At 37.7% G+C, this 20,866-nt stretch overlaps 1 protein-coding gene across 1 annotated transcript in view; it reads left to right on the forward strand.

The window, feature by feature from the left end:
- LOC136863785 (RNA exonuclease 1 homolog) overlaps nt 1–20,866 on the forward strand; it is a 260,407-nt gene that overhangs the window by 68,579 nt on the left and 170,962 nt on the right. The window contains exons 3-4 of the mRNA XM_068226090.1: nt 443–627; nt 9,060–9,179. Of these exons, the coding sequence (XP_068082191.1) occupies nt 443–627; nt 9,060–9,179 (305 nt within the window). The remainder of the gene's footprint in view (nt 1–442; nt 628–9,059; nt 9,180–20,866) is intronic.

The following is a 20,866-nucleotide window of genomic DNA, read 5'->3' on the forward strand; positions in this document are numbered from 1 at the left end:
TTTATTCTTAATTGTTCTATTTTTCTTCTTCTTAGGTAGTGAAGTTGAAGATACGGCATCAGATATTGTGGATAGTGAGGATTACTCAATAATGGAAGATTTTATTCAACTCGATCACCTGGTCTTTGACTCAGACTTGTGCATACTGTGAGATATCTCGGTCTGACTTACATGCAAATAATTTTTGAAAGTTCCAGTGGGTTAAATTTTCGTAACCTTTTGAGTGGATACCCTCTGGTCGGTAGTTCCACCAATATAGGATGTTATGCATTATTTACAGACACTGAAGTTAGTGGGACAGTGTACTTACTTTATAAAAAGTATTCAACAGTATCAGTCAGTTTACTTTTTTTCCTACAAAATTTCTGGTAAGGTAGAGAGAAATAACACTGTAGTAAATGGTGAAATTTATTCTTAATTGTTCTATTTTTCTTCTTCTTAGGTAGTGAAGTTGAAGATACGGCATCAGATATTGTGGATAGTGAGGATTACTCCATAATGGAAGATTTTACTCTTCCCAATGATACAGGGGCTTCAAGCCCAGAGGATAGTGTAACTCAGGAGTGCCGCAGAATATTTGAAGAGTGTCAGCCATCAAAGAGTGTGCCAACAGTCGGAACTAAAAGGGTAAGTAACTGTTAAGCATATTGCTTGGGTAGTATCTTATCAAGTTGCTTTGTTCCTGATACCTGATATGTGCAATGGAGGCCATCCTATGGCTTCCCCTTACATTTATATGTTAAGGAGATGGCGGGAATGAGTGCTTACCGCCTCTGGTCACTCGCAGGATGGTCTTTTAACCTTTACCACTCGTCTGTCGGGTGAGGCCCGACATTACGATATTCCCGTTCCAGTCGCATGTCGGGGGAGACCCGACATGGCATTTTATCGCCCACCGCTCGCCTGCCGTCTCTTATTACAAGTAACAACTCTCATTATTGTTCCATATTGAAGATGACGTTAGGCATAGATATCAAGGATAATTTAATAAAAAACCACCTATTCAATACTTTCCACGTTTAATGTGGTTATTCTCTACATGATTTTATGTAGACTTATTTGGTCAGGTACATGTTTCACCCATTATTTTGGGCATCTTCAGCCTGTAAACAACCTTTAGGTCAAGGTTTGGGACCTTTTTAAGCAATATAAACATACCAATATATACATTATATACAATATGTACAAACATAAGTTAATACAGTTAAGTTTTTTGGTCCTAATCTATCTAATATGAAAAATGTCCAAAACTAAAATGGATCTTCTTTTCGGTAAAGAGGATTGTATATCGGGGTTTATGTGACCCCTATATGATATTAAGTTCTTGACGTACCGTGTCTGGTGACAGGATGTGTCGTCAACAATAAGTGGAGATTTGAACTGATTGTTGCTTGTAGGTTGGTCAAGATTGAAAATATAAATTTAAATTAAATGTGTTTTAACTTGGCAGTTCTATTCTGGTTAACTTAAAATGTTCAAAAATAAAAATAAAATGAAACGGATCTTCTTTTTTAAATCATAAGTCTTGAGAAAGGGTGATATTGAAACTGGGGCTTATTTGACCCACGATTTTCATTTTCATGTTCTTGACGTAACTAATATTTAAATGTGTTGTCATGCACAAGCGGAGATTTAAAAGCCGATTGTTGTAGGTAGACTGGTCAAGAACGTTGTGAATGAAACTGTTAGCGTCTTGACTTTGGGTCTCATGTAACGTCAAGGAATTGACAAGAGTACAATATTAAGCTGTTTCATAGTTTTAGGCTGCTGCTTAATTGAGAAGAAACTCCTAGACACTTGATACAGTCTTGTGTGAAAATTGTTCCTGTTGATGTGTTGCTTGGTCTTTGGGAGGGATCTTAAGAATATCTGTAATGAAGTAGAAAAAAATTTTGAATTAAAAATTTAGAGCACGCGTTGTGATAAAATGTATTAAATTAACACCTCTTAACTGTAAAATGACTTACTTGTTCAATTAATACTAGATGGACCTGTCTGTTCCGGCAGCACCTGTCTTATCACCATTTCTACTCCTGGTGTTGTACTGGTGCGGTAATGGACGTCAATGAAATTAAAAATCCTTTGTACGAATTAACACCTAGATTAATTAATATCGTGAATTCAGATCAAAACAAAATCCCTCAATTATTTAAATCTCCACACTCAAATGCTTCATCCACCATGCCAAAAGTTAAACCCGCCCATATTGCTTCTAGAAACTCCCCTCCAGCAACAGCACACACGCCCATAGACCAGCCTACCCCCACTCTCCCTCCATGCCCCGCCCCTCCATTACCGCACCAGTACAACACCAGGAGTAGAAATGGTGATAAGACAGGCGCTGCCGGAACAGACAGGTCCATCTAGTATTAATTGAACAAGTAAGTCATTTTACAGTTAAGAGGTGTTAATTTAATACATTTTATCACAACGCGTGCTCTAAATTTTTAATTCAAAATTATTTTTCTACTTCATTACAGATATTCTTAAGATCCTTCCCAAAGACCAAGCAACACATCAACGGGAACAATTTTCACACAAGACTGTATCAAGTGTCTAGGAGTTTCTTCTCAATTAAGCAGCAGCCTAAAACTATGAAACAGCTTAATATTGTACTCTTGTCAATTCCTTGACGTTACATGAGACCCAAAGTCAAGACGCTAACATTTTCATTCACAACGTTCTTGACCAGTCTACCTACAACAATCGGCTTTTAAATCTCCGCTTGTGCATGACAACACATTTAAATATTAGTTACGTCAAGAACATGAAAATGAAAATCGTGGGTCAAATAAGCCCCAGTTTCAATATCACCCTTTCTCAAGACTTATGATTTAAAAAAGAAGATCCGTTTCATTTTATTTTTATTTTTGAACATTTTAAGTTAACCAGAATAGAACTGCCAAGTTAAAACACATTTAATTTAAATTTATATTTTCAATCTTGACCAACCTACAAGCAACAATCAGTTCAAATCTCCACTTATTGTTGACGACTCATCCTGTCACCAGACACGGTACGTCAAGAACTTAATATGATATAGGGGTCACATAAACCCCGATATGCAATCCTCTTTACCGAAAAGAAGATCCATTTTAGTTTTGGACATTTTTCATATTAGATAGATTAGGACCAAAAAACTTAACTGTATTAACTTATGTTTGTATATATTGTATATAATGTATATATTGTATATAGTGTATATATTAGTATGTTTATATTGGTTAAAAAGGTCCCAAACCTTGACCTAAAGGTTGTTTACAGGCTGAAGATGCCCAAAATAATGGGTGAAACATGTACCTGACCAAATAAGTCTACATAAAATCATGTAGAGAATAACCACGTTAAACGTGGAAAGTATTGAATAGGTGGTTTTTTATTAAATTATCCTTGATATCTATGCCTAATGCCGTCTCTTAGCCGACGAAATACACGATGATATACTGTACTGCCATCCTTTGGTTCCGCGTGGAACTTTGTAGAATCCAGATACTATTCGACAGTCAGTCAAAAATCTATTATTTAGATGGCAGTGTAGCCGTCAGTTGTCCACTCACGCACATGAAAGCTCGAGCGATAGTAAACAAACGTGGTCGCCATGTGCTCAGCTAGTCATATATATGTTGTATATGTCAGGCAAAACACAAAACCACAGTATTTTTGCACCTCTGCTCCTAATGAATATATCTAATAGCATTTCACGATGCCTAAAAGTGAACTGACGATGGTCGGTTTGTGTACCGTAACCCAACATGTACCTGATGCTGACGGCTGGCACAATTATCAACAGATTCAGATTTCAAGAAATTGCCGTTTACAGTGGTTTCAGCCTACAAACTACCGCGAGGTATGAAAACAGAGAATGAATAGAGTTTTTCAATTGCTTTTTAGCGATAATTTGTACACTAAAATTTTTAACGAAACCAATTGGTATGGATAACAATAATAATAATAATAATAATAATAATAATAATAATAATGCGTCTTAAATTCCACATATTGCTTTTGTTTGCTCCAGTATAGCTTGCTGTAAACGTGTATAGCCTAACTACATCATTTAAAAGCAAGTGCTATCTCCAAAATCATGAAAGATCATATAAGATAAAAATGTACATTTAAAATACGAGTAGTAGAGGCAACGCAGGGAACTTTAATTCGAGGGGTAAGGGTTAAGAATCCGAATAGAGGTCATGCTTCTATTCTTACAAGGCTTCATCAGACCTGACCTACGACAATGAGATTGGGGACTAGTTTTAATCTGAACTATAAGTTCACAGTGGTGATACCCATGAGGGAGGAGTGGGTCACGAATGCTGGGGCCCGCCTTAGGTCTGTGGGCTGTACATGGTACACAGATGGCTTGCGAATGGAGACGGGCACGGGGTCTGGGGGCCTAAGACAAGGCTCTCCCTTCCCATGGGTAAATATGCTACTGTTTTCCAGGCTGAAGTATATGCAATACTGGCCTGTGCTGTACATATATGGAACATGCCTGGGCGTAGGAGATGCATCACCATTTGCAGCGACAGCCAGGCAGCGTTAAAAGCACTATGTGCAGTTAGAACAACATCAAAAATGGTATGGGAGTGTCAAAGGATGTTAGATAAGCTGTGTGAACTTAGCCCAGTTACCCTGTTTTGGGTTCGTATCAGTGGAAATGAAGAAGCTGACAAAGTAGCGAAACAAGGCTCAAAAGGTCCTCTCATAGGACCAGAGCCCTTCCTGGGAGTATCACTCCAAAGTGTGAAACTGGTAATATCCCAGTGGACAAACCAGTCTCACTTAGACATTTGGAAGAGGCTAACCATAGCAAGGCAGGCACGTGAACATATCGAAGGGCCCAGCCAAAGATATTAAAAGGTGCTAATAAACTTGAATAGGACCGGAATATGAATGGTAGTTGGACTGTTGACAGGCCACAATACCTTACAGAGACATACATCATGAAAATCAGTCAAGATCCAATGTGTAGAAGATGCGGTAGGGAGGAAGAGACCTCCGCGCATGTGTTGTGTCAGTGCGAGACTCTTGCAAGCAGTAGACATCGATATCTTGGCTCACACTTTGTGAACCCGGAAGACGTCAGGAATGCCAACATCCGGACACTGGTATCCTTTATAGGAGCACTAGGGCTGGACTAGTCAAACCCGTTTAAGGGACACAAAGGGTCTTCAGAGACTTACGTGTGGAGCCCTCCGAAGGCAGGGCTCACCCATTCCTTATCTATCTATCTATCTATCTATCCTGATACTGGAGAGAATTTGTGTCTGTAGAATACTTACTAAAGAAAGACCGAGAAACTTCGCACTATAATATATAACAACACTTCTGAACATATCAATTTTCAATCAGCAGATTGTGATAATGAAGTTAATTTTATAGGTGTTGCTATATGGTGGGCAGCAATGTTAACTACAACAAGGGAATGTAACTTAAAATCTTTTCAATCTGTTGAACACCCAAGTTATATATAAATTTTACACAGTGTTCTCCCTAGGACCTTTTTAATGGGCTTTTACTATAAACTTCATAATGTTTCCATATTGTCACTGTATATCTTACAAGAGAGTTCACGGAAGTCCCACCTTACAATACAAACATCAGTTCAATTAAAATCAATTAGACCGGGCGAGTTGGCTGTGCGGTTAGGGATGCGCAGCTGTGAACTTGCATCTGGGAGATAGTGGGTTCAAACCCTACTGTCATCAGCCCTGAAGATGGTTTTCCCTGGTTTCCCATTTTCACACCAGGCAAATGCTGGGGCTGTACCTTAATTAAGGCCACGGCCGCTTCCTTCCAACTCCTAGACTTTCCTATCCCATCGTCGCCATAAGACCTATCCGTGCCGGCGCGATGTAAAGCCAATAGCAAAAAATAATGAATTAGTACATGTTTCGTCCTTATATCATGGACATCATCAGCTATAGTTTGAATATCAAATTAAAACCAAAGGATAAAAATATCACATGACAAGAATTAGATAAAACTTTGTAGGCTAAAATTATCAAGTCCTTGTTCTCTAAAGGTCTTTCGTTGATTAGTAAAATGCGGCACCAACTTGGCTCTTCTTAAAATGGATCATGTTGATCAGGACATTATAAAATTATATTATTGAGCAAGGATATATGTTCTTACAATACCGTAACTTTTTAGGTAGAATTCCCCGCCCGGCTACTCATTCCTGCCACCCGGCTGATGAAAATTTCTGGGGAGATCACTGCACTATAACATACCTTTAAAAAAAAACACCACATTATTAAACAAGGAATAAAAATACACACTGTTAAACAAAGAATGACATTTTTCGTTCTTGAAAGAACATCAGCAGATTCTACCAAGTCACATTCAATATTTGGAAAAATTTGTTTATTTCTGTTAAAACACCTAAGAATTTGAAATGTGGAACTGATCTTAATGACGTCCTGCCTTGTGCGGCATTTGAAAAACCTTGGTCATTGGCTCGAATCCAAATGGCTGCCAGTCCAACTGCCATCTGTTACATCACTCCCCTGCCCCTTGGCCAGGTCAATGACATGCTGCACCCCCCCTCAGGTGCTCTACCCCTAGTGTTCCCTTAGCATTATCATTGTAGTTGCTATCGTTATCATTATTATTATTATTTCTCTTATTACAATTAAAAGAAAATCACGCAAAGTTTCTTAATACGTATATAATAGTCTCCCTATTATACTGGTAATTTTATTTACATTTTTTAATTAGAGAGTCTTTGTAAGATTTGTTTTAGTAATAAATGATAATCTATTTAAAGATTGTCTCAAGTGGCGAGGACGGTGCGTAAGTTCAGAGAACCCACTACAGATATGAATATTGTAACCTACATTCCAGACCTTTAAGTCAGAGACTACCTCCTGTGGGATTCATGAAGTACTTATGCAAAAAGTGTAAATGTTATCCAGATGTTAATCAAAAAGTGTAAATGTTATCCAGATGTTAATTAAGTACGTAGTGAGAATAGGGAGTAATTTTAAAAGTTGTCTGTTCATTCAGGTTGGTTACGTTATATTTTATTGTGATGTACATTTCAGTTGCTTTTATATTCAAAGATTTACTTTTGTTTTCGATGTGCAAGATTTTTAGATCTGTGTTGTCTGTGAAATGGTGTGAACTGTCACATATGTGCTCTCCGAAGGCTGCATGTCTGTTGTATCTTATCATGTTTTTGTGTTCTTTGTATCCTGTGTAGAAATTATGTCTTATTTGGCTTATATGTATGGCATTCCAGTTAGGTTCCTGGCACTGGAGTTCATAGACTCCTGACTTGGAGACTGGGTCTTTCTTGTTCAGGTTGCATTTGCTGATGTGTTTTGTAGTGTGTTGTTCGTCCTAAAGGCTACTTCTAGACCTTGTTTTTTGAAAATGTTAGCTATTTTGTATTTCTTGTTAAGGTAGTTGAGAACAACCTATTTATCCCTTTCTGTGTGGTTTTCTGGGTGTTCTTCGTTTGTTTATTTAATAGTTTCTCTACTGTGCCCAGAGGGTGGTGGTTTGATTTTGCGATTTATTTAATTGTTTGTATCTCTTCTTTGAAGTCTGCTGTGCTCATTGGTATAGAAATAGCTCAGTGTATCATTGTATTCAGTCCCGCTGCTTTGTGTGTGTAAGGGTGGTTCGATTCGTTGTCAGTAATGTGTGATATACGAGTGGGCTTTCTGTATACTTTGTATGACAGGTTGTCATTATTCCTAATGAATGCCATGTCAAAAAAGTGTATTTTTTTTGTTAGTTTCTGGTTCCATTGTGAACCTGATTGACTTGTGAAAAGAATCTAGTGTGTTTAATAATTATTACGCATTTGCGACACCATTATCGTATGTGCATAATACGTCATCTACAAATCTGCTCCAGTGTAAGATTGCTTTAAAATGCTGGACGGTTAAGTAAAAGTTTTTGAAGTTATTTAGAATAATGTTTGCTATAATACCTGATAATGGTGAGCCCATGGCTAACCCTTCTTTTTGACAATAGATTTTGTCGTTGAAAGTAAAGCAATTTTGGTTTAATACTGTTCTAAGGAGGTTAATTGTTTCTTTCGTTTCTTATAGTGAAATGTTTTCTTTTATGTGGTTTTCTGTAATTTTAACGGATTCATCTATTGGTACATTGGTGTATATTCTGCCTGTTAACGCTGCGACAAACTACTCGAGAAACATGAGACACCGTCAGGGGTGCTCAGTAAGGGATTTGACATGTTCCAAAAATGGTTTGGATCAAAGGAAATGGGTAGATATCAGCAAATAACAACTCTCCAAATATTATCATTTTTTATTTGTGTAATCAAGCCAGTCGTGGTTACACTGTGAGTGATCACAGTGAACAATTCCATGTATGTGGAGCCATGGGTAAAAGATCGTGTTAAAATAAACACAGTGGCAAGTCAGTGTTGGAAGTGGGAACAACAAAAAGGGCAAGGACAATCTCCACATCTTCATACACTGCTGACCACACAAAGATGGGCTCTCCCTTTATCCATCTCAGCTCTGCCACATCTATCTCCTATCAGCTTCCAATGACTTTGATTATGCTTCCCAGCTTTATCAAGTGGTGGGCTTCTGCACTTATAGAGGAGCCACCTTGACAGATCTTCAGTCTTGTGGTAAAAGGGTAGGAACACAGGACAAACACAGAAGGAGCCTAATGGTTTAAGATTTTCATGTTTGTCCATGTCTCTCTAGTACTTCTTCCCACAGTACTTGTGATTGTATTTACTGTATTATGTGTCCTTATTCATATTCCTGTCTTTCTGTGTGTGTCATGATTTGTTATTTGTTTGTTCCATTCCATTATTTACATAAAATAATTATGTTATGACAAAACTGCTGAAGTTACCACTTCGTTTTCCATATAAACCAACCTTTTGGACAAAGATAGCAGGTATTTATCAGAGGCTGGTATTATTGACTGTATGGTGCTGGGTAATACTTCTTGTATCTTTGTCCTGGAGGAAGGAAAAGAATACATACTGTACATGCATGTCTTGGCAATTTTTGGAACTCTTAACATGTTTTTATAGCCTAGTCAATTTCAAACAATTTTTACAGCATGCTGAGTTTGAAGAGGAGCAAGCAGAAATACCATCAAAACGTGTTGCAGCTGAAGGATCAGCAAGTTCCAGCAAACCTAATCCCTCACAGGTGTCTTCTAAGATAACTGCTGGTCAGGTGAGCAAACAATACAGAATAAAATATTTTGTATGCTTGTATCAATTAACATGCTCTACATTTCACTGTAGTCATGAGAACTCAGTGACATCTTAACCGGACATCACCACAGCATGCAGGATGCTGAAATGGAAAATCATCTCCCTGTGGTTTATATTCCATGCTAAAATGGAGGTCATGTGGCTATGACCACACTAAACTCCAATTTTATCTTTTAACCTTGGGATGGTACTTCCATTACCTTTATCTTTCTTTGCCGGGCTGAGAGGCTCAGACGGTTGAGGCACTGGCCTTCTGACCCCAACTTCGCAGTTTTGATCCTGGCTCAGTCCGGTGGTATTTGAAGGTGCTCAAATACGTCAGCCTCGTGTCGGTAGATTTACCGGCACGTAAAAGAACTCCTGCGGGACAAAAATCAGCACCTCGGCATATCCAAAAACTGTAAAAAGTAGTTAGTGGGACGTAAAGCAAATAACATTATTATTATTATTATTATTATTATTATTATTATTATTATTATCATCATCATCATCTTTCTTTGCTGGTGAGAATGGTGCACATGTTGTGTCCAGTGACTAAATAATTATCATTGAACAGCATTAAAATGAGAGAGAGAAATGCATTTATTTCTGCTTCCCACATTAGGAGGGTGCCAAAACACAAAGCTTACATTAAAAGTTCATTGACAACTACAAAGGTCGTGAAATATTATAGCCTACCTATAATTAATAAAAATTGTATCACTCAGTAATTTTCAAACCCATGAGGAACTCCTTATGGACAAAGATATAGCTAAGAGTATAAATGATGTCTTACTATTGTTAACGAGCCGTTCAGGGATGCTAACCCAATATCCTTAATAAATTGGCTATCCAAATTAAATTTCTTACAAAAGTTGTGAAATGTGTGAGTAATGGTGCATCTTGCTCCTATAGTCAATCCTAAAACTTGTGTGGAGTCCAGATGATATTTCTTAGTGTAATATAGAATTGTAGCTTCATATACATTAGAACCCCGTGTTAACGTGCCCGTTTTTAAGGAATTCCCACCTTTAATGCAGATTTTTGTAAGGCCCAGCCAAATCGCCATAAGCACAATGTTATTTAAACCCCCTTCTAACAAACCCTGTCAAAGGGAAAGGTCCGCTTTTAAGGAATATATTTCATATAAATTACGATTGCACATCTCGTTGTAACGAAAATTCGCTATAAGATAGAGATCGGGCCAGCTAGGAAGACGTCTGGTCGCGCATGTGCACTTTGGACGATCCAGTGTAGTGCATCCCCTCCTGACAGAGCTCCTCCTACTAGGACAGTTCATTGCATAAGTTTACACTGAGCTGTCGGGCGCTGCTTTCTATATCTCGTTGTGTAGTAACTGTAGTTGGTGGTGGTTTACGTTAGGCCTATCTGACAGTATGGAAGACGTTAAAAGTAGCCAGCATCATAAGGTGCTAAAGAGTCAGACTCGTGCAACAATCTGGAACGTTATAGACTTTATGAAAAGGGAAGGAAAGTACGTGATAGATCGCAAGAAAGAGCAGGAAAGAGTAGCAGCAGCAGCTGTGCAAGTGACAGAAAGTTCCGTGGAATGGATTAAGAACGAAAAACGAAAAGCGATAGAATTAGGAAAACCTATGGGTAGTCTGTTTGAAACACCAAACAAAAATGCGCCCAAAGAATGTTACTGGACTGGACGACTTTGACGAAGGTGCCGTATGTCGTATTGTTAACAATTTTTATTTAGTTGAAAAATGTTTACCTACAGTTTCAAAAATTCGTGCAACGATGGAGAAAGACTTAAAGTTCAAAGGATCCAATACTAGTGTCAAGTGAATCCTTTGATCATTAGGATATTGTAGAAAAAAAACTAACATTAAGAAGCGCATCCTAATGGAAAAACATGAATTAAAATAAAACAGATTTGTTTATTTGAAAAAAATTGCCCAGTATTGGGCGGAGGATAGGCCTATTGTTACATGGTGAAACCTGTATACATACATACATCCCATGTATCCAGCAAAGGCTGGTCTGATAATTCAATGTCCGGTATATCAGCACCCATGTCAAAAGGAAAAAGACGGTTGTACATGCTGGCGGGGAAATGGTTTTCATCGAGAACTGTCTGCTAATCTGGAAGTCTGGCAGCAAGAGTGGCGACTACCACGATGACATGAATAATGAAAGATATGCTTATTCCTAATCGTCCACCTCGCAGTGTTCCCATGATTAACAACGCGTCATATCACAAGGAAGTAGATCGTGCTCCAACCTCCAGCTCACGGAAGTGACGATGATCTCCTAGCTGGTGAATAGGAACATTCCACACCGTGAGACGATGTACAAACACGATCTTTATGAGCTTGTCAAATTGCACAAGCCGGCACACAAGACCTACTTCCTAGATGAACTCATGGAATAGTATGGATACTCGATCATTCGACTGCCCCGATATCACCCTGAATTAAACAGTATTGAAATTATGTGGCCAGAAGTGAAAAACTGGGTAGCTTCTCACAACGTCACCTTCACTATTGACGACAGAAATTCGCGTCAATATCCGCCAAAGACTGGAAGCGTAAATGTGAACACGCAAAGAAGGTGGAGAAAGACTTCATGGGGTATGAGGAACATCTTGAAGACATTATAGAGTCCTTTGTAATCCAGCTGGGAGCCGACGACACGTCATCTGGTGAGGACAACAGAAGTGATGACGGAGGACTCGGTGGAGCTGAAGAGGCGTAGAGGACATTATAAAACAAGGATATGCTCATTTTGTGAATATATCATTATTTTATTATTTATTATATCAATTGTCATTTAAGTTATCTTCGTATACATACGTTGTTGCCTGTTACTCAGCATATGTAGACCCTTTATGGTGTTTCTTTTTATGGATTATATTTTGTTTCTGTACCTGAGAACCATTATATCATTATACCGGTACATGTCATATTGTTAAGTCACATTTCTTATTTTATAAGAGAGCAATGAAATCTTGTCATTAAGAAGCTAGGGACAAATGATCATACAGTCTAACACTCCTTTCTCACATTATTATTATTATTATTATTATTATTATTATTATTATTATTATTATTATTATTATTATTATTATTCCGAGGTTTGGTGGATCAGCAGAGGTGAAAAGAAGGTGCGGGCTTGAATGGGTCTAACTACAAGTCCGAAAGACGAATTAAAATTTTAACAAGGTTATATTTTCTTTCCAAAATCAACAAGTAACAGAGTAACAGGCACCAAGTAGCAGAGAAAAAAGTAAGACGCACAATATTTGTACAATTTACAGTTCTTGGGCTTTGAACCCCTCTCTTTACATATGGTGAGCTCTTGGCTCAAATTTAGAAGTTATAACTTTACATAAGTGCAGAAATCCCCTAGTACATGGAGCGCTTGCACCCACCTAGCACTGTCAGGCCTCCTAAAGGCACACATCAAAATACAAGAAAGAGCAGATCTGCTCTCAATTTTACAAGCCTATCAAAGGCCACAATAAACTTTACTTCAAACTGCCCTCAAGGCACACTTACAAAGAAACAGGGGAACCTTGTACCCAACCTACAGGGCCTTCGCTTGAAGGAAAAACAACAGGTTAAGTTACTGGCCCAAAGTACAGTGAGGACTGGAGGCGTGAACTTGCACTCCTAAATACACATTTTAAAACGTAAGTGGCGCTAGGCCGATTACACAGGGGCTAATCCCAAGCTAGGGAGGTGACTCGTATGAGAAAACTTTAACACATTAAGAAAGAGAAGAAACGGTTATGAAAACGTAGTCACCTCAACTTCAAAATGAAGGGGAGCTTGAGAGGGTAAAGCACTCTCTATCCCCGCTTTACAGTTAAAGAGATTTGTAGTTTTTACATAGACTGAAATAGGATTTACATTTTAAAAAGGTTGGTTACGTATTAAAGGTTTCGAACCTTCCCCGCGAGTTAAACTGCCGAGCTAGCAAGAAAAGATGTTAAACGGCCATTACCTTTTTAAGAGCTGCTTCCAGAAGAAAGAGGCGCTTCCCGCCTCCTGCTACATATCCACACACTAAGCTAGATGTACGAGTGGCCAGGAGACCAGAAAATCAGCAGTTTTTAAACCCTCGTGGAAGATTCGAGACCTTTCCTGAATGAAACAGCCACACCCAGAACCTTTTATTGGTCAGTTAAAATTTACACGTCAAAAAATGAAGAAGAAACCTGTGATAGGTGGGAAATTAAATACAGAAATTATTGATAGGCTAGCTTCAAAATAGGCGGAAAGAAAGGGTTAATATTGCCAACCCACAAATGAAAGAACGAAATTTAGTAAAGAACAAGCGTATGAAAACAAAAATTCTTCCAAAAGTTCCTTCACTTCACACCAGGGTGCATGATCATAGTTTTTTAAGCAGTGACATCTATAAGAGAATGTCCACATTTGCTGATCAATGAGAAACAAAAACAAATCGAAATACACACAGTGACATCTTCAGATAAACAGTTGAGTTGATTCCGTTTTTAAAGTTCAGAGTTTCTCCTGTAGAGGAGTTTCAATTGGCGCAAGATTTGAATTTGCGTCGTAGAGGTGTACCGCCCGGTACAATAATAATAATAATAATAATAATAATAATAATACATGACGTGGCTCAGGTTATAAAGTCTGCTGTTATAGCAATCCATATTCTACACTGTGCATCTACTGCGTACTGCGTTGATGGGGTGAAAGTTCCTTTTGGGGATCATTGTAAGTATGTTAGGTGTTAATATAAAGAGAGATCTTCACTGGGGTAATCACATAAATATGATTGTAAATAAATGGTACAGATCTCTGCACATGGTTATGAGGGTATTTAGGGGTTGTAGTAAGGATGTAAAGGAGAGGGCATATAAGTCTCTGGTAAGACCCCAACTAGAGAATGGTTCCAGTATATGGGACCCTCACCAGGATTACTTGATTCAAGAACTGGAAAAAATCCAAAGGAAAGCAGCTTGATTTGTGTCCGACAAAAGAGTAGCGTTAAAAAAATGTTGCAAAGTTTGGGCTGGGAAAACTTGGGAGAAAGGAGACGAGCTGCTCGACTAAGTGGTGTGTTGATATAGATGTTGTGTCCCATACGGAACCTCAAATATTTGTCCTGAATGAGTAAATTTATATTGGTACTGAGTGGTATGTTCTGAGCTGTCAGTGGAGAGATGGCATGGAATGATATCAGTAGACAAATAAGTTTGAGTGGTGCCTTTAAAAGTAGGAAAGATCACAATATGAAAATAAAGTTTGAATTCAAGAGGACAAATTGGGGCAAATATTTTTTTATAGGAAGGGGAGTTAGGTAATGGAATAACTTACCAAGGGAGATGTTCAATAAATTTCCAATTTCTTTGCAATCATTTAAGAAAAGGAAGGAAAACAACAGATAATGAATCTGCCACCTGGGTGACTGCCCTAAATGCAGATCAGTAGTGATTGATGAAACTGATTTTTCATGTTCACTGAGCAAATGACTGTGCAGTTTGGGTCATGTACCTATCAGATTGCATTCGGGAGATACGGGGTTCAAACCCCAATGTTGGCAGCCCTGAGATGGTTTTCCATGGTTTCCCATTTTCACACCATGCAAAATGCTGGGACTGTACCTTAATTAAGGCCATGGTCGTTTCCTTCCCACTCCTAGCCCTTTGCTATCTCATCGTCACCATGAGGCCTATCTGTGTTGGTGCGACGTAAAGCAGATTGAATTTATTTTTCATGTTCGTGAGGGAAATGGCGAATTTATAATGAGCATTTTGATTTTGGGAAATCCGTAATAATCAGTACCGCTTCCACATTGCCGTAGCATACGAAGTAAAATCGTACAAACTATGGAAAATCTATGGTACTTGGCAACTATGCGAAACTATTAGAAGCAATATAGTTAAGATACCTATTTTGGCTTAGGTTTCTGTCTTGGAACATTGTTGTTGATCATAAGGATAAAAAATAAAACTTTCATTTTAAAAATGGGAAACAACTCTTCTAGCTTTTCAAGTCTTCAGTAATACTGTACTCTATTTGCAACATGAGGAAGCACTGATGAGACAGACACATATAACAACAACATAACTTACACAGTACTGAAGAATTACGAGCAATATTGATCCTTGGTTCAATAGCTAATTAGAAAGAACTTTCTGTTGACTTAAATAGCTCCAAAACATGTAACATTCTCAAAATAATTAGTGACGACCATAGCTAGCCACTTTCAAACTGAAAGGATAAATTGCAACATTTCCAGTGGTTCGTATTTTACCCGCGGAATGTCTCTTTCTTCCAACTTGTGTTCCAGCTCATATTTAAGTTAGGAGCTGCAAATGTACTGCATTTGTTTTTTCACTACATCACATATCATGCTGAACAGTTTGTTAGTGGATGAAAAATTTTTTTAACCATCCCTTTTAATTCATGCACAGGAACATATGCTATTTATGCTAAAGTGTACTTCAGATGAATCGACTGAAGCTGAATATTACAGTAACTTTCATGGAAAGTTGCGTGACTCCTGTTATTGGTTATATATAAGGCCAACAATTTCATAATCTACCATGGATACATATTGGTATCCTCGGTATCCTTGGTGCGGGCATTCTGGGTATGACGACGGCTCTGGAGCTTCAACGTTAATTCCCAACAGCCCACCTGATAATCATAGCAGATAGCTTCAACCAGAACACAACCAGTCATGGCGCAGCAGGGATTTTCTGCCCATCCACAAGTTTCTGCGGCCCTATGGAGAAAGTGACAAGGTGGCTGTAGTAATCTTGTCATCACACTGCTAAAGTCTTGCGCTAGGTTACAAGAACATTCAGCTCTGTGGTGACAAAATGTACCTTATGTGTTTATTTTGGATTCTCCAGTCTGTGTTGTTGTAAATAATCTGTAGCTGTAAATGTGTGTGCAAGGAAGGATGATTAGCCAGCATTTTCCAAAGATACAAACTAAGGCCTGGAAGATTGGTGATAGTCTTTTGCATAAACAAAACACATTGTATAATATTCTTAAAGATTTTCTAAGAGCTGCACAGTTTGTAACCACACTCTCCTACCAGCTGTGATGATTGCTACATTTTTATCTCAAGAGTTCCTGTCTTGGAATGGGTACACCATAAACGGGGTATAGTATTACTACATTAGACCACGCAAGGGTTGCTACACCATGACAAATGTGGTGGGGAGCATAAGTAAGGGTTTACAATGCTTAACATAAATGCGCAATACTAAAGGTAACTAAATGGGCAAATAACTCGTACATTCATGAAGTAAGGGTTCAACCACAAGTTTCCAAAGAAGGGTTATTACTTCAAAATTATGCGTAAATGGAAATATGCTTCACTCATACTTAAAATGGAATGACAGAACAAACATTCTGCTAAGATAACATAACTTTATTTTAACATGCGCAGTGAAATGTCAAAATCATAGGCCCCAAATCATCAGAGGGATCCCTGACTGGAATATAACAAGCATCAAGGATAAGAACACTTTCAGAAATAACAATTACTTTCACTGTAACACACGTGCTAAATACAATTCCTGACTCTGGGGAGGTATTAAAGAGTACAAAATTAATTTAGAGAAGTAAATGATTTAACAACAGCAAATTAGCATAAGTAGCAAGATGAATAAGTAAGTCTATACCATCATTGCTAAACTAACCTATTACCGAGCTTGACAGCTGCAGTTGCTTAAGTGCAGCCAGTATCCAGTAATCGGGAGATAGTGGGTTCGAGCCCCACTGTCGGCAGCCCTGAAAATTGTTTTCCGTGGTTTCCCATTTTCACACCAGGCAAATGCCGGGGCTGTACCTTAATTAAGGCCATGGTCGCTTCCTTCCAATTCCCAGGCCTTTCCTATACCATCGTCGCCACAAGACATATCTGTGTCGGTGCGACGTAAAACAAATAGAAAAAAAATCTAACCTATTTCCAAGGGGAAATGTTTTAACCAAGTAACAGATTTATAACAAATTTACATAAGTTAATCGACATGTTTGCAATGTTCATAAGAGGCAAGAATAAAGTGTGTAGTCAGGCAGCATGGTTAGCAGTAAGAGTTCGGAATTATGAGTGGAGTTCTTGTAAAGCACACATTATTAGTGGATGCAACTTTTATTCCTTAACAGAATATAAATTTTACTGGTCCACCTGTTCAATACTTCATTAGAACATTTACATTTTAAACAGTCATGATATACACTAGGACATGTTTCGACTCACTTGTACAGAATGCAAAGCTGCAAATATAGGTCAAACTGGCAGAAGCTTTACTATGTGTTATAAAGAGCACATTAATACTAATAAATATAAAAGGTTTTCTGTGATGAATTAACATTCAATAGATAACAATAGTAAATTCACCAGCATCAACCAAAACATGACGATAGTCCAAACAGTGAGTAAAGAAATGTTTTGAAAATTCTCTAAGAATTACATATACAAATTGATCAAAGACTTAACTCCACGTACAATCTCAATGAAATTACAGAAAAAAGTAATATACTATATGACAAATTTTTTAACATCAATACGCTCAAACATCCTGTGGCAAACACAAAATTAGTGACAAGCCCTCTGCCAGCCAGCTCAAACTTCCCTCCAACTCCATTTCCCCTCATGAACAAACCCAAACAGACAACAACACGCACTCAGTCAGACGAACATTTCACTTGATCAGTACCATAACGGAGGCCGGAAGACAGAATGTAAGTTTCAAACTTCTTCATTTCCGCTTTCCTCCTAATTCTCTTACTGAACAGCCTACTCATCTCCCGTTTTCTATTTTTTATTCTAGGTTCTTATAACCTTAGAAGACAAACTTTACTTCTGCACCAACAATATAAACTTCACAAGCTTCCATACTGAAGAAAGATTCCAGTTCTAACATCAACATAGATCATTCTACAATTCATGTCTCTCAACACCCAAATAATTTTTAAAGAATTTATCAATATTATCTTCAAATATTACTTTATGATAACTATTAAATGTATACAGTCTAATGAAGTGTGTCAATCTTCAACATTAACTCAACAACGGAAGAAATTCCCAAAGAATTTACATCACTTTACTCATTCTCATATATTATTAACTTTTTGTAATTTTTAATGTGTTGCCTATTTTCAAGTGCCAATCTAATGGCAAAATTTTGCAAACATTTCAAATTTAACTGTACTTTCTAGTTGCAGATAGCTCAAATGAGTCAAAACATCTTTAAAATGTAAATAGTCTTATGAAGTATTGAACAGGTGGGCCAGTAAAATTTATATTCTGTCAAGGAGTAAAAGTTACATCAAGGTCAATATGGAATCTATGATGAAGTTACTCAGTTGTAATTAGTGGATGTTGCCATCTGTCAATAACTGTATTGTCAATTCTCCTCTTTTAATTATGATGGAAGAAGCTTATATCCATCGAAGTGGGTAAGTGAAATTTCAGAATTCAAGGGTATTGTAACAATGACAATCCTCATGAAGTAAGTGAAATCCCTCTTCACAACTGAAAGTTGCATTTGGTGCAGCATTACTGATTGTAGTATAATTGGCCCTATTTTCATTTATGATACAGTTAACTCAGAACGTTATGTGCAAAACATTCCACATCCATTTTTTGAAATGCTGAATGAGGAAGAAAAGCAGCATGCCTACTTCCAGGAGGATAACGTCACTGCCCATGCATCGCATCAATCGATGCATGCATTTGTTCGATGAGCAAATAATTAATTGTGGACTTTGACCCTCTCAGCTCCCCAATTTAAATGTGCATTTTGGGAGAATTTTAAAACACAAAGTGTACAAGAACATTCCATGTACTCTTGAAGCCCTGACGAATGAAATCGGACAACTGAAACATGAAATTTCAGAGGCAGAGATGCAAGTGTTTCAGAACTTTTTTATGCCAATGCAATGTTTGTATTTCCGTTGTGCAGAGCATATGCACAGAGTGGTTTGAAAATGGTTATACCTCACATAGAAAAATATCCTACATTTCCAAAATTGAACAAACGACAAGCGATCATCATCTTGTAAGGATGTCTACAATGGGCTGTTCTGCTTCATCTCCTGTCATGGTAGTGCATTGGCAAACAGTAACATATTATCCAATGTCTTTTTCAACAGTTCATTGAGGCTATCACAGCATGGCGTGCATGTTTATCACCCTTCCAACTGGCTACTGTTGAAAAATGATCACAAAACTGTCAGACTGCAATGGCGTAGCAAATTTCATGAATGAAAAGGGGAATAGCACAATACTCTGTTTAGATGAACCTGATGATCCTTGTCAGATGACTACCTAATGACCAGGGTGACCAGATACCAAGAACAGAAAAAAAAAAAAAGAAAAAAAAAAGAGGACACACTATATGCTGAGAGATAATATTTTTACTGAATCGGTCACAAGAAAAACGCCGTAACCAAGAAAAAAAATGGTGGTAGGCTGTCAGTATTGTAATGGCCACAGGGTTTTGAGGGTTTTGTAGACTTACTTATTAGAAATAAGATACAACTGACTGACCACAATGTATTCACAATGATAGCTAACTTCCAACTGAGCTCGCGAGTCAACAGCTCAATCTTGTAACAGAGTATGCATGTGATGTCACATATTTAGCACAAATTTTGCCTTACTTTGAAGTGCTATTTCATGAAAACTACACTTCAGATTTTCATTTTTTAACATTTTTTTTCAACAGGTAGCCTCCTCTTTTATCTGTCAATTGAGACATTAAACATAACCGTAAGTTAAATACTCTTGGCGATATATGCATTCTAGCCTAACGGTAAATGCGTCTTAAAATTTTTCTCTCCTTGTATCCGTTGTCGTTGAACATAAGTCTACGTTAAAACCTAAAGCAAACATAATAACACTATCATATTCCCAGTAGATACTACAGTGTTGTTCACTGTTCTGGTTTTACATCACTTTTGACAAAAAATTTGGTCTCAGCATTGCTCATGAACAAGATTCAATCAATATTAATTGCCGTTAAAAACTAAATTAACATGAAACTACTTGCATAGGAAATTTCCCTGCTAGGCCCCTTATACTGCATGTGAAGAGGAGATGCCCCATCATTACAGTCACTTCACTATGACTAATGTACTTGTTACTGTTGCAAACACTTTTGAGCAAAGTTTTGTCTTTAATAATTATATCACACATTTCACTATACCACACATCTCTAAAATTATTTAGCACATATAGCTCACAGTCAGCTGAAGAAACTCCTTATGTTACTCCTAATACCAGACCAGGTTTGTCACATCTGAGAAAAATCCTTTCAGTATGAGAGTTCAAAACTGGTATACTTAGAAAAAAAAAGATATACATTTTAAAAGCTTTACCATGCATCCTTCAGACTAAATGGTTTTAAATTTGAACAAGTCTTTCTTCAGGGACAGATTCCAACTGTTTTTCTATCACAACTGGCAATATTTTTCTAATAACACAAAATTCATTGTTTTTATCTTCATCAAGTGTTAGTGTAAACTACCTCATGAGGTTACCCTTTATAAAAACTACACTCCTGCTAATAATTGGATCCAGCAGCACAACGGATTATCCTGCTCCGAATGGAAGGATGGCCTCAAAATGACACGTAATGTTGCTGCAGTCTGAGCTGTGGCAGGGAAAAGGCTGGACGGTAACTACTGTCAGTGTTGCCAC

This window comes from Anabrus simplex, chromosome 2, assembly GCF_040414725.1.
Source record: "Anabrus simplex isolate iqAnaSimp1 chromosome 2, ASM4041472v1, whole genome shotgun sequence".
NCBI classification, from domain to species: domain Eukaryota; kingdom Metazoa; phylum Arthropoda; class Insecta; order Orthoptera; family Tettigoniidae; genus Anabrus; species Anabrus simplex.